The sequence below is a fragment of the Alexandromys fortis genome, unplaced genomic scaffold (assembly GCF_014885135.2).
Source record: "Alexandromys fortis isolate MF-2015 unplaced genomic scaffold, M_Fortis_MF-2015_v1.1 scaffold_58, whole genome shotgun sequence".
Taxonomy (NCBI): Eukaryota; Metazoa; Chordata; class Mammalia; order Rodentia; family Cricetidae; genus Alexandromys; species Alexandromys fortis.
The window spans coordinates 9,049,755-9,063,633 of NW_026067940.1; the positions used below are offsets into that span (position 1 = coordinate 9,049,755).

General features: G+C 40.8%; 1 protein-coding gene across 1 annotated transcript in view; it reads right to left on the reverse strand.

The window, feature by feature from the left end:
- The window catches only part of Thsd7b (thrombospondin type 1 domain containing 7B), an 863,852-nt gene that overhangs the window by 365,469 nt on the left and 484,504 nt on the right, over positions 1 to 13,879 (reverse strand). The window contains exon 10 of the mRNA XM_050147880.1: positions 7,465 to 7,580. Coding sequence (XP_050003837.1) covers positions 7,465 to 7,580 — 116 coding nt within the window. The remainder of the gene's footprint in view (positions 1 to 7,464; positions 7,581 to 13,879) is intronic.

Sequence of the window (13,879 nt, forward strand, 5' to 3'; positions counted from 1 at the left end):
TCATCACCACCACCCAATAATAATGATAAGGACTCCATGTCCATGAGCCTGGCCTATTTCTATATGTCTCCACCTCCTTATAGCACATTTATGGGATAAGCATTAGGCTATCTCAACTTAAGGAAATGCAGTAAGTTTCAAGTAACTTGTAATTTCCACTCAAGGTTTAAAAGGAAAGAAGTGTGATAAGAAGTGTGATAAGGAAGTGTGACACAAGAATCTACGACAGGAGCTTGGAGTCTTTGAATGTGTGTGTTAATCAGAGGAACTGTGGAGGTCAGGAAGAGGAGACACTTCAAGAGAAAGACAATGGAAGATAACTGGTAAGAAGAGGGAGTGGAGGATGGGGTGGGGTAGGTATGGAAGAACAGGTAGAAAAGAGAATGTGGGAAGGAATAACTAACACTGAAGAACTTTGGAAATGTCATATGAATATCTACTACTATAGAATCTCCATACAATACACATGGACATGCATACCGAGAAAGAATTTAAGTGAACTTACAGTAAAATGGAGGACAGCCTCTTCAGCCACCATAGCCTAAAGGCCAATGGTAGAATGGTAGCAGTAGCATCTCTCTTTGGAGTTGTTGGCATGGGGTTTTATAGACACTCAAAAAGTTCTGGCTATTGTCCCTGTTCTTTGTTATCCTCCAGAACTTCATACTAGTATCCTATTGCTGAAGGCATCCCCTACCAAGTCATAAAACATGAAGTATCAAGCTGGTATCAGCCTGGAAACTTCATCCCCACTAGCCAGCTTTCATTGTGTTGGAAAGCCAAAGAAGAAAAAAAACATCTGTCTTATCTCTCTATGAACCCTGCAAGCTACAACAGCAACCTACCTGGTGGAGGTGCCAATTGGTATGATCGTGGCAGGAATGTAATGGGGGTCACAGTCACTTTCTGATTAGATTTAGGTCCTTTTCCATAAGATGGACCACATACCTTGGACTATGATCTTGGCCGGTTATTTGTTGCTAGTAGGTCATGGGTCCAGGGGGAGAACCTACATTATTCTGCCAAATAAAACTTGATTAAATAAACTCCTAATGACTTATTGTCTGATCTATATATTAGTGCATCTCAAATCTCATTAGAGATGTTTTGTTTAGTAGCAGATGGAGATTAACATGGAGACCCACAAGTGGTCAATATATGAAAAAAAAAAAGACTGTATATTGCGAGGTTTAAATGATTCATCTCTATGCTAACCCTTCTGCAAAGGCTCAAGGATAATCACTGAAGAGGAAGTAGCAAGAGTCTAAGAGCTAGACGTGGTAGATGATGACAAGGAGACAGTGTGTTAGGGATACGGCAAAGAAGTTTATCACATGAACTCATAGCACAAGACCAAACCAGGCACAAAGCTCATCATGGAGTGGGGAGGTATTCCTGAAATCCCAACCCCAGTGCTCATATGGACCTTAAACCTATTCACATAAAGGTAGCATTAAGTGGACTTAGTGAGTTAAAAAATATCTAAATTACAAAAGATGAGCACATGAAGTTGGGCGGGAATGATAAAGGAATTAGAGCAAGGGAATGGGGGATTAACTTGATTTAAAAAATTCATGAAATAATTCATAATCTTAACTGTTATGGTCTTTGCTTGTTTGTTTGTTTGTTTGTTTGTTTTTAGTCACTGTCTTTGAATCTGGAAACTCAAGACTTAACTCCCAGGGCTGACACAGGAGGAAATGAGGTTTCCTGCTGCCTCCCAGCACAGCCTGCCTGCTGCAGGCTTTCCTGTTACCATGGCTCTACCATGCAGCTCCCTCCTGGAGATGAAAGCAGGAGGTACTCCCTTGGTCTTTAATTAGGAGCCTGGCAAACAATTAATTAAAAACCCCAAGGTTTCCTGGAAGTTATAGAAGATATGCTTTGTATATATTTCATTTCAATCTCCAGACTAATCATTTTATGTCCCTTACCTCCTCTATATCCTTTCTTCCATAAAGTCATCTATACATCTGAGAAAAATTTTGATTAGTGAATTCAGGCGAGAAGATGAAATAGGAGAGTATAGACAAAGCAAGAATGCCCCGTGGTGTGATCCCCGTTCTGTGCAGTCATGGGGTATTTTCTATTAATTATTAATACATGATATTTAACATTTTATTAAGTTATATGTGTGAGGATCTGAATTTTCATATACTAATTAAATATTGAAAATACAAAATAAGTCTTATGCAAGGCAGCCTGATAGAGATCTTGTAGGAACAATGTCATTGGCTTTAAAGAAAAACCATGCCAAGCGCAGTGACTCATATCTGTAAGTCCAGCAGTCCAGAGTTGAGGCAGGAGAATTCCCATGAAGTAGGATAGTCATGACAGCATTGACTAAGATAATTAACTTGCAATAAGAAATTAGCAATGCTCTCTTCTAGTAGACTAAAATGTATGCAAAGAAAAACTGAAAAATATTAAGCTGTAAAGAAGTATTTCTTATCCCCAATACCTGGAAGATTTACCTATGAAGAGTTTCAGTGCTGTAAATGCCCTTTAACCTTTGGAGATTGAGTCCAGTGTGGTCTGTGGTGATCCTCAGTCATGAGGACACCGAGGAAATTCCATGGGGGTGAGGAAGACTGCAAGAGGCATATTGCACTTGTCATTCCTGAGCCGGCCTTAGGTCCTTTCGGGCAGGCATTTGTTTTATAGGCTGAAGAAGGCATGGGGAAAATAGCAAAGGAAGTGCCATGAAAAGATCCTTAAGATCCGATTAATTTATGACAGGGACTTGAAAATTAGAGAGGCCACACAGGGCTGAGCCCTGACAGAACTTTGATTTGCGTAGAAAAGGATGTGGAATGATTATTAATGCTTTCGAGGCAGACTTAGATAAGGAAGAATGAGAAAAGAAATCTGTTTGGCTACTAGCCAGAGATTGTTCGTGGCTTGAAAATGCCTTTTAGTCTAAGGGATTTAGCTCATAATCCCAAGCAGGACAAAATAAAACCTGACACGGCTCACTCATCGCTAAGATACAAATCATCGCTAATGTACTAGGCCTCTGAACCATCCTGGCTTTTCTGGGGGTTTAGGATGGATTAGGTTGGAGATTCACATAATCTAGTGATTTCCCAATCATACCACAGATGAATTAAGTCAGAATGTCTGACAATAGAATCCAGGAACAGTCATTTTTTTTTAACAGATTCAAAAAGACAACTTTCAGGAACATATACATCACATCACTGTCCCTCAACTTTGACCCAACCTACCAACATAAGTGTATCTGCCCTGATTAGTTGAAATTACAAGTTTCACTCTGCTCTACCTCCTGAGTTTTCGGTAGGGACCAAACATTTTCTCAACCATGCTGCCATGGCACTTATGTTTTCTCCTGAGGGTCTGACCCAAATCTATGAACTCACTTTTAACTTTGAAGCTGAAATTTTCTTACTAAGAAATCGCTAATAAATTCCCCTCTACTAGAGTTCTGCACCCAAAGTATAGGAAACAGCTTGGAGCTTAGAAAGAGACCTAGAACCCAGGTCTATTGTATTAGAATCTGCCTTTCACAAGCTCCTCAGGGGGCTGCTTTCAGTTTCAGATTTGAAATGCAATATTCTGAAGTCCTACTCCTCAAAACATTCCTGGAAGGACAGTCTCAGGGACAGAGAACCTATGCTTTAGCATCTCCTTACAAAGCCAGCCTCCCACCACATACGTGCCAACAGTCTTGGTCACCCATCTAACGTCTACTATGTGTGAGGCAGTGATACAAGTTTATTTCCTTATGATGTGTGCAACTACTAAACCCAGTTCCCAAGTGAAGAAACTGAGGTGGAAGAAATTAGCAGGACATCTGAGATGCCAAACTGTAAATGCAACCCATCCACAATGTAGTCTCTGAAGAGTCCAAGATAAGAATAGAGAAATGTAGATTCCAAAAATAAGAATGTAGAAATAAAGAAAGATAAAGTTGTAAGCCCAGGATAATGAAAACAGGCTGTGAGCAGCTTTCTCAGAAACTTAAGAATTAACTATGAACAGTGGGTTACTTTGCTTTACAACCCAAGCTCTGTCTGCAAGGCTGAAGCAGCCCTCTGTAAACTAAGGGTCAGATTTTAGATAACCCCCAGCCACTCATGACCAGCAATTGATGTGAGCTGACTTTTAAATGATGGGATATATCTGGCTTTTTGGCTGTGCATTTTCCCATACCCTTCCCTGCTATGTGAAACTGGCAGTATCGGGGACTGTAGAGCTTTGGTAAACACCCTCAGAAAGTGCCAGAGAGAAACATTTAAGTAAAAACACTAGTTTAACTAAAAATCTCTGTTAATGGAAATTGCAAAGAAGGACAGTTTGTATCTGAGTTTTACCTTGTGATTGTAAAAATTTCTTTGTTCATGCCTAATGCTTATTACTTCTTGCTATGAAAAGAGGGAGTTCAGAAACTGTCCTTTGCCATAGCCTTTCAAGTCCACCTCTGGCTGTGGTCTCAGCTAGCTGATAAGCTTTTTGTGCCCTATGGATATTTATTTATTTTTTATTGTAATAAAGTTTGCTTCTGGTCTAATTGACTTTGTTGTCGGTTTCCCTCTTTACGCAACCCCTGTGTTAAGTGCTCACAGTCCCCAGATTTTTGAAATGAAAGAAGTTGTAGAGGGGGTGAGAAGCAGGGGGTTTTGAGGCCCTGCTGACCAGTGGTTGGAACATAGGATGAGAGTTTGCCCTTTAGGCCTCATACAATTGCAAATGCCTGGCACCTCTCCCACAGCTACTGGTTCCAAATTCCAATGCATAAGGACAGTAATCTGTACTTCACTGAGCTTCCAGGTGATCCAAGGGCACAAGCATTTGAGAACAACAGGCTTCTTTGAAAAAACAAAATCCCCACCTCTTAGCATCCTCTGATTAACCCAAGCTTATACAAGAACATGTTCCAGGCATATGACTACACACAAGAATAAGCAGGAAGCTGGAAGAAGTCTAAAAATTGAATCTTTACCTCTTCAGGTCTCTGGCTGCACAACTGTGAAACGGATTATCTAGGTTTGAAGAGTTAGAGGCAAAAAGACACCACTGAGCCTTTGAAATGATTATCATTGCAACATCTACCATGTAAACAACTAACTGAATCTTTGGAAATTGGAGTAAAATTTAAAGCTGCTCCAAAAACTGTTATATTACAAGCTGTGATTCTCAGACCCTCAGCCAAGGTAAGAAAAAGTCCTAAAATGCAAAGTAAATTATGTTGCATGCAGACTACACCGTCAGGCAGTGGCTGAAGTAATTTCTGCTTGTCAGGGTGACCCAGCTCAACTAAACTAATTTGGTTTCCAAGGTGATAGGGAACTTAGATGACACCACACTAAATTTTGGCTTCCAAGGGGGTATTTTTTAATCCCACTTTTTCCACTTTATAACTATTGAACAAAGGGATTATGCTAAGCCCTGATGAGTCAGAAGCCTAAAAAAAAGCGGCTCTTCAAACATTCACCTGCATTTTTTCAATATTTAGTCTATATTACTATTAAAATTTCGGGTCAGTTCCTTCAACTCTTTTTTTTTTCCCCCAAGACAGGATTTCTCTGTAGTTTTGGAGCCTTCCTGGAACTCACTTTGTAATTCAGGCTGGCCTTAAAATCATGGAGATTTGCCTGTCTCTGCCTTGTGAGTACTGGAATTAAAGGTGTGCCACCCCCGCCCTGTTCAACACTGTCTTCAATATGGATCAGAACAGAGGCTGCTTTTAGGTTCCACTGTCTTTCCCGGCTGTACCAAACCCCACTTATCTGACTCATCTACTTTGGCTATTTCACAAAGTAAATATAGAGTTCCTGGAAGAGATTAGCATTCTCTTCTCCCAAAGTTCAGATAGATAATCCTCTAAATTCCTTCTGACTCAATATTCAAAATTCACAATTCTGCCCTTAAGCAGAGCTATTATATTAACTTTGTGGAAATGTTCATAAGGTGAATGGCACAGATGTAAAACTCCATATGCAGGTGCCGTCTTTGTAGCCTAAGACATTGAAGGTAGTAGCCAGCATGTTCAGAGTACTGAAGAGATCTTCAACAGGTGACATGACTTCTTCATCCTTTGGATCTGTGGCGATGCTGACCCTACCTGATAAAGTGACGCTACAGATGAAAGAATGAGGAAACCCAGACAAACATGGCTGTGATTTTCTAGGGGGAAGCAGGACGACCTCAGTGTCTGACAAGTTTTCTATGCACGGCTGAACACTTCCTTTCTCCATTGAGCTGGTGCAGCAGCAGAGAAAGTCACACCTTGCTTGTAAAGTGCCACCTCCATGATCATGAGTGTCTGGGAGACAATCATGTCTGGGGACCATGGCTAGCACTTTTACTAATCTTGTTTTTGCTAGAATTTCCTTTCCTTACTGCAGCAGGGATAAAATATTAGGAACCAGGACTAGGGGTTTGCTCCAAACCTCAGACTAAGACAGAACATCACAGCTATGAATTAGCTCATCTGGAAGCTTAGCTAAGTCTGGGAAACTTAGTCTACTATGTTCAGCTTAGACTTGGCTACTCTACGTCCTGCATAACACCCAGGCACATAAATCACCACTCAAAATAAATACAAAGAAAGATAAATCTTATATTTCCAGTGTTTGTACTTGTTCAAGGATTATTGACACAGTTGCTCCGTTTTTTTTTTTTTCCATGCAGTTATGCTTATTACCAGTTTAAACACAGTGATTAAGCTCTATATGTTAATTAAGTGTGTTCAACTAAGTCGAGTACACGCAGCAGCTCTGAGGTTGTAATTAAGCTTCAGAAGGAATCCCACAGGAATAATGTTCCAAATAAGACATTGATAATGATAGTTAGCAAGTCGTTATTACTTGAAGAGGTCTTCCAGACATAGGTTAGTAGGACATATTGTAATGATCTGCCCCACCATCACCTGGGTATCTGGCCCCTTTAAGAGACAAGCCTTGCCTACTCTCCCCCTTGTGCTGTGGCAAGTGGATCTTCCTCCAGCCTCTCTCTCCTCATCCCTCTTTTGAAGAAGTGGCTGCTGCCTCTATTGTCTCCACCCAGTCTGTCTGTCTGTCTGTCTGTCTGTCTGTCTATCTCTCTCTCTCTCTCTCACCCCCTTCTAAACAAACTCTATACCCACATTCTCTGCAAGGCGTGTCTTCCCCCATTCCCCACCCCGCTGCCACTGCCTGGGACCTGCTGGCCCTGATGGTCCTCAGAGAACTGCGCTGCCTCTTTTTAAACCATAACATGTATGTATTCCTAGAAAGTATACCAATCAAATCATGACATATCATATCTGAATATATTTTCTTTTCCAAGATCTAAAGAACTGCTTGGGCAGTACTATGTATATTCCTTTACTCACTTTCTTGTTAACCTAACACCCAGACAGATGAGAAAATGTTCACATCCCACAGTCTCCCACATGTTCCATAGTGAGAACTGGTTCAAATGGCTAAGAAAGATAGCAGGCTGAGAGCATCCACCACCTACCTGGCTGACACAGGCGTGGGCAGGGTGTCCACTCACTAAAGGCAGTCACAAGGCAGTCTTTCTTGCATGGGAGGAAACACGGTCTTACAGTTTCGGGCCTTGTAGACTCTGGACATCTGTCAAGGCAAAGAGACTATGTCGGTCTTTCAGAGAATAGATTTGGATTGACTTAGAACTTAGGATTTCAAGCAAAAGACTGTTTCTTTTCTAGGTGATGGAAGAAAGACTCAGGGAATGATGACCCCTGCACAGGAGGTCATGGCCAGAGGCAAAGCAGGCCAACTCCAGCTCACATGATTCCGACACCAAAGTACTATTCACTACAGCAAGGAAAAAAGATGCCGTTCTTAAAATTAAGAAAATGTCAACTGCCGTACCACCGGGGTCAGTTCAAGTAATATTTGATTTTTTTTTCAGAATAAGCAAGTCAAAAATAGTTTTTTTCAGGTAACATATCAAATTACTGATTGCTACAGAAGGTGAAGAAGATATAGAACAAGGTATACAAGAAGGAAAAGTTAGTAGAGTTCAGTGAGAATGTTGTATGCCTCTGGTCATTAAACATGTTGGAATATTTAAATCGTCATTCTGTTTTCCACAGAGCACACAGGCTGATGAGACAGGGAACACATGCTACTGCAAGCCATAGATAACAAACATGTTAGCCAGTATGAAACATAGGAAAACATGAGAGCTGTTATTCTGTTGATAATTAAGTTAATACGTACAACTGGGAATGGACTTAGAGAACCAACCACTTGGAAGAAGCAAAGTTCTTGTAAACAACCAAAAAAAGTTATGTATATTTAAGCTTGCTTTGTTGCTTCTGAATATTGAGAGCTGAGAGACGCATTTGCCTTCTGCAATAGAAATAGAGCAACAAAGGGAGGCACTTTATTATGTACGTGTGGGATTTCAGTCTGTAAGTTCCCATAAAGCCCAGACTTGTCACATAGATTAAAGAAGGGATCAGCGTGTCAGAGCCAGGGTGGTTAAGTACCTTGCCTGTATTCTTGTGCTTATTTCTGACCTTAGTTCAGAAAAATGCTCAACTTAAGGACCTCAACAATAAAGAGTCAACCCCAAACTACATGGAAACTGAACACTTAAAAACTATGGTAGCAGCCAAAATATCACAATACAAGCCTAACAATTATCAGACTTTCAGAAGGAGAAAATGAAAAACAAAGAGATAATGGGGAGATAATGGGCCAGACAATCACAGAACTTCACAATACCATGGGATCGTATTCAGAGTGCAAATTCTCCAGGTGTGGCAAAATGAACAACTTGCAAACACGAGGATTCTTCAAATGTTAGGAACTAATAATGTTAAAACAAAGTAAGGAAAAAAGAGATGTCTTCTAAGAAGGAAGAGAACTCTGCTCACATTGGACCTCAACTGACAAAACTAGTAGCACAAAAATCATTTTTGTAATAAAAAAAAAAAACTTTAGAAGCAGTGCGAAGAGTAGAAGAGGCAGTTGTGTTTGGGGAAGGAGTGCTCTACAATGTTGGTTTGGCTACAGTAAGACATGGATGCAGTGGGTGTGTTTCAGCATCAAATGTGAAGAAGGCAAATGGGGGTCCAGGGCATTTATGCAATATAGCAAAAGTTCAGAGAGTCTAAATAAAACAGGGAAGGAGGATGTTGTGTGTGGCAAGTCTTGACTGTCAACTTGATGAGATCTAGAATCACGATGGAAATAAATCTTTAGTCATGCAGCTGAGGGAGTTTCTAGATTAACTGACATAGGAAGTGCTACCCTGACTATAGGTAGCACTCTTCCATGGGCTGGGAGTTCAGACTGAATGAAAAGGAGAAAGTGAGCTTGTGCATGCACTTTGAACTCTCTTCTTTCTGACTGTGGGTGTGACATGAGCAGAGGCCTCTGGCTCCATGCCATGCTGGATGGCAAGTTTGAGTGTCCTTCAGCTCACATGTTAAGCCCATGACCTTCAAAGTGACAGTACCTGATTGCCGCCTTTAGGCTGTGAGCAGTGTATGGGAGCAAAGACCTCAAAAGAGGACCAGCCCCCTGACATGAAAAAGCTTGTCCTCTTTTCTTGATCATTGCCATATGAAGACCCAGAAAGTAGTCCACTAAAATTAGTGAAGAATCCCTTATTGTACCAACAAGACTATTATCTTGAGAGTCTACCCTCTAAGACTGTGAGAAAGAGTGGTCTGTTTTGGTCACTGCCCTATGGAAATTTTTATTATAGCAGCTCAAACTGACTAAGACACATGTTCTAAAATTATTAATAAAAAGCATAAATGTAAGTTACTGGCAGAATGCTCCCACAGGAAGGATGCCATGAAAGTTTTGTGAAAGAATCTAAGGGTTATTGTTTTGATAGGCTCTAATCAAGAGATGAGTTTTATAGTATAAACAAAAACATTGCCTGAATGATTCATAAAAGTTTCTTTCATTTAAAATTAAGAGGGAAACGTCAGAAAAAGAAGAGGACTGAAAGTGGATGCATGGGTTTGTTCATGTGGACGTGAAGACACAGCACACAGACAGACAGACTGACAAGAATTAGTCAGGGGCACAAAAGGAGAAGAGAAAAGCTGGGCATTCTCCATTTGTCCCACACATTTCTATTGATGAGCTAGGTACATTCTTACACAGTCAAGAGAAAGACATGAGACACCAGTTGAAAATGAGGTTGTCTTATGGGAAATGGGGTGTAGAATAAGGAACGGTTGGGGACTGGCTCCATCCCACCCATGATACTAGTGTATCGCTCAACCCTAGCAGTATGTAATATTCTGGTAAAATAAATTACAGTGAAAAATGTACATGCATGCAGAAAACAATAAGTGAGTAATGAATAATAGATGGATTCTTATTAGTGCATTGTTATTAACCGTCATTAATTCAAACAAACCATTATCAAATAGATTTGCTCAGTGAGCAAAGCAGTAGGAGAAAGAGGCTCTTGATAAGGATATAGTGTCATTGAAACAACCCACTCCAGGAAGGAAAATTTATATCCTACCTTAGTCAGATAGTAAAAAACACTGAAATCATTCCCAGGACTTTTATTCATACTCTGAGGTCTAATAAAAATAAAGTGAACTGCCATTTATCCTAACCCCTCTGCTGCCCCTTGGGTCCCAGAGCTGGCAGAGAATATGGTCTAAACATGGCTGGAATGTTTCCAGTAATACCTGCTCTTCTAAGCTCTGGGGAACATAGAAGTAGGGCTCAGACACACCTAGGGAAAATTCATTCAGGGATTCAAAGAATAGTGTTCATGGTAAGGAGCTTCAAGTTTTCTGTACAGGGTGCCTGTACTGCAGGGGCTCTGGCCACTCAAACAGCAATCAGTGCTCATCTCTCCTGGGGAAATGGTGTCATCCATCATACTGACTCAGGAAGGCATAATGCAGTTTGCTGGGAGTTTGCTGGCCCTCTCTAAGGTGGACACACTTCCTAAGCCCTGCCCCTAGGGAGGAAGAGCAACACTGGCATCCTCTCCCCAAGAAGGCTAGACCAAGGAGCAGTGGTTTATGGAAACAGGAAGCTAAGGGCTGCCCTGAAAGGGCACACGCTGTCTGATCTGAAAAGAGTCAACCATTCTCTTTTCTAGGAAATGGTGTTGTGTTACTTTCTTCTTCCAGCGAGTTTACCTTTTTCCTCCAGGGCTCAACTGCCTTCTATTTAAGAGCATGTTGTGTAGACTTCACACTTGATCACATTTCCAACTTCCATAAATTTCCTATTAGAGTTTCAAAATGTCATCATTGTCTACAAATAGCTTGGGTGTCCTCTGCCTGGGAAAACCCCAGGGGTTCTTTTCTGTATCATCTCAGTGACACCAAGGGACTGCATCATCTCAGTGACACCAAAAGCTGATATTGTTTGTGTTGTAACTTACATATGTGTGTTCTACACATAACACAGGATTCATACCACTAGCTCTGATTGTCTTGGTGACAGAATTTTTTCTTATATATTTAAAATCCTAAGTCCTAGCTCAATATAAATAGTAACCGTCGATGAGTCGTTTACTGTTTTATCTAGCCATTTCCAAGTTGAAAGCACAGCCTCAAAAACCAGGAAGACATGAACTCACTGCTCAGTTAGCAGAAAAAGCATGACTCCTTGCCGTTAGGGATGACTTACACTTCCTACCTGTGAGTACAGATGGTGCTCTGAATGGTAGTGGTCTTGATATTAGGCACATGAATTTCATTTTCTATATCTATTCCCTTCCACTTATTCTGGGAGGTTCTGCTCACATTGTCGTTTCCTGTGAGCCTGTAGGTTGTAGCTCTATGCCTACACGAAGAGCATCAGTTGGAGCTACGAAGCCGCGCCAGTTTTCACAATGTCTCTCTCCTCATGGTGCACGCTCTGTGCCCACCTCCCTAATCACTCACCCGACTCGGCAGCGGCTGCATTCATCTCCCTCAGCTGGATGGGGCCTATCTGCTACTGTTTTATACACTAGATGTTTAAGCACAGCTCTGCTTTTTACTATATCTCACACAAATGCCAGGTATTTTCACAGCAAAGGCAGGAAATGCTTATCAGGAATGTTGGAAAGCTTGAACTGTGTGTTTATCTTTGTTGTTATTTTTTTCAGACTTCACAACTGGGAAGCATTGAATAATGAAACAAAACCCCAAAAATACCCATGTGAGCTATGACTTCTGCTTCCAGCTGGTTCTCATTTTCTGATATGATCAGTTTTATTACTCATACAATGGTAACATTCTCACCTATACAATCACATGCAAGCCAAACTCAGACTCAGCAATGTGAGGAGAGAAACTTTTTGTCTCTTGGTGGAGGGAGTTAGGAACAAAACACATACATAGCTTTAGTGCGTTCATTCTCTATCCCACAATTGTTCCTCAGGGAAGATCATTCATTCCTCCTTTTGTCTCTATCTCCCATTCCACGCCAAGGAGTTTGCAAGGGAACAGAGGATCCATCTGCGCTGACATGGGCTACCGCATTAAAAAGAACAAGTGTGTGTGTGTGTGTGTGTGTGTGTGTGTGTGTGTTTGGAAAGGGCAGAGCAAAGCACTCTTTCTACTGCTGGCAATCTCACAGGGCATTCCACTGGAGCATCACCTTCTTATTTCACTTTACGTGATTGACCTTACGAAGTTTAATGAAGTAAACTTACTAAAGTCAGTGTAGCCTGCTTGTGTGTAGCAGGATGGTTTAGAGACATACAGTAAGAATGAAATGTCATCGTTAGTTTCACAGCTTTGTTAACAGTGCATAAAGTAATTAGCATTAACAATCCTCCCACTCTGTGTGTGTGCTTGTTATGTAAGACATACGTCAAAGTGATTTTTGGCCTGAAAAACCGTAGCAAAACTGGAAGTTGTTCATTGAACTAATATTTTGTAGTGTCATATATATATATATATATATGTGTGTGTGTGTGTGCATATATATATGTCATGTGTCATAATATATATTGCATACTCCTTTATGAATTATTTTAGTGCTATAATTTATTTTAATCACAAAACATCTTTATATTAGTGTCTCATCTCTGTTACTATGATAAAACACTGAACCAAAAGCAAAAGCAACTTAGTGGGGCTAAGGATTTATTAGGTTCTCATTTCCATGCCCATCACTGAGGGGAATTAGGGCAGGAACTCAAGGAAACATTTGAAAAAACCATGGAAGAACACTCTTTGACAGATCACTCTCAGACTGATGCTTAGCTGGTTTCTTATCCAACTCAAGGCCATCAGCTGAGGGAATGGTGCTGCCCACAGTGGGTGGGTCACCCATATCAATTAAGAAGAACCCCAAGAGACATGCCCACAGGCCAATCTGATCTAGAAAACCCCTGAATCAAGATTCCCTGCTCAAGCGACTTTATATTGTGTCTAGCTGACAGCAGTGCTAGCTAGAACTGTTATCATTTTAACACAGTAGTGTGTTCAGACACATTTATAATAAGCCGCTATCCAGAGTAATTATGAGATATGAGAGGAGAATGAAGGCTGTTTAACATAAGCTCAACTTTTCTTGTTCTGTAGTACTTTACTTAGTGTGTGGTAATAACTTACTTAGTAGATGCGAGTCTCTTTTCTATTGTCCTTTTGCCAAAAAAAAATAGGAAAAAATTACCTCAACATCAAGTGGATTTTTTAAGCGGTAGCGCAAAGCTGAAAACTTATGGAAGCGAGATAAGACTACAAACCTATTAAAATTCCTCTTTATAATAACAAGCAAAATTACCATATGCAGTGTTGGGGTTATCCCATTCTTTAGCTCTATTCTTAATTTTATCTTTATTCTAATGTTCCGTGGGTGCCAGTGGGGGGCCACATATATCCTGTCAGGACTCTTTTAGACAGTTTTGTTCCCTTAACTTGAGCTTCTGTAGTTTCCTCATACACCTTCGGCCGCAGTGTGGGTTGGCACAG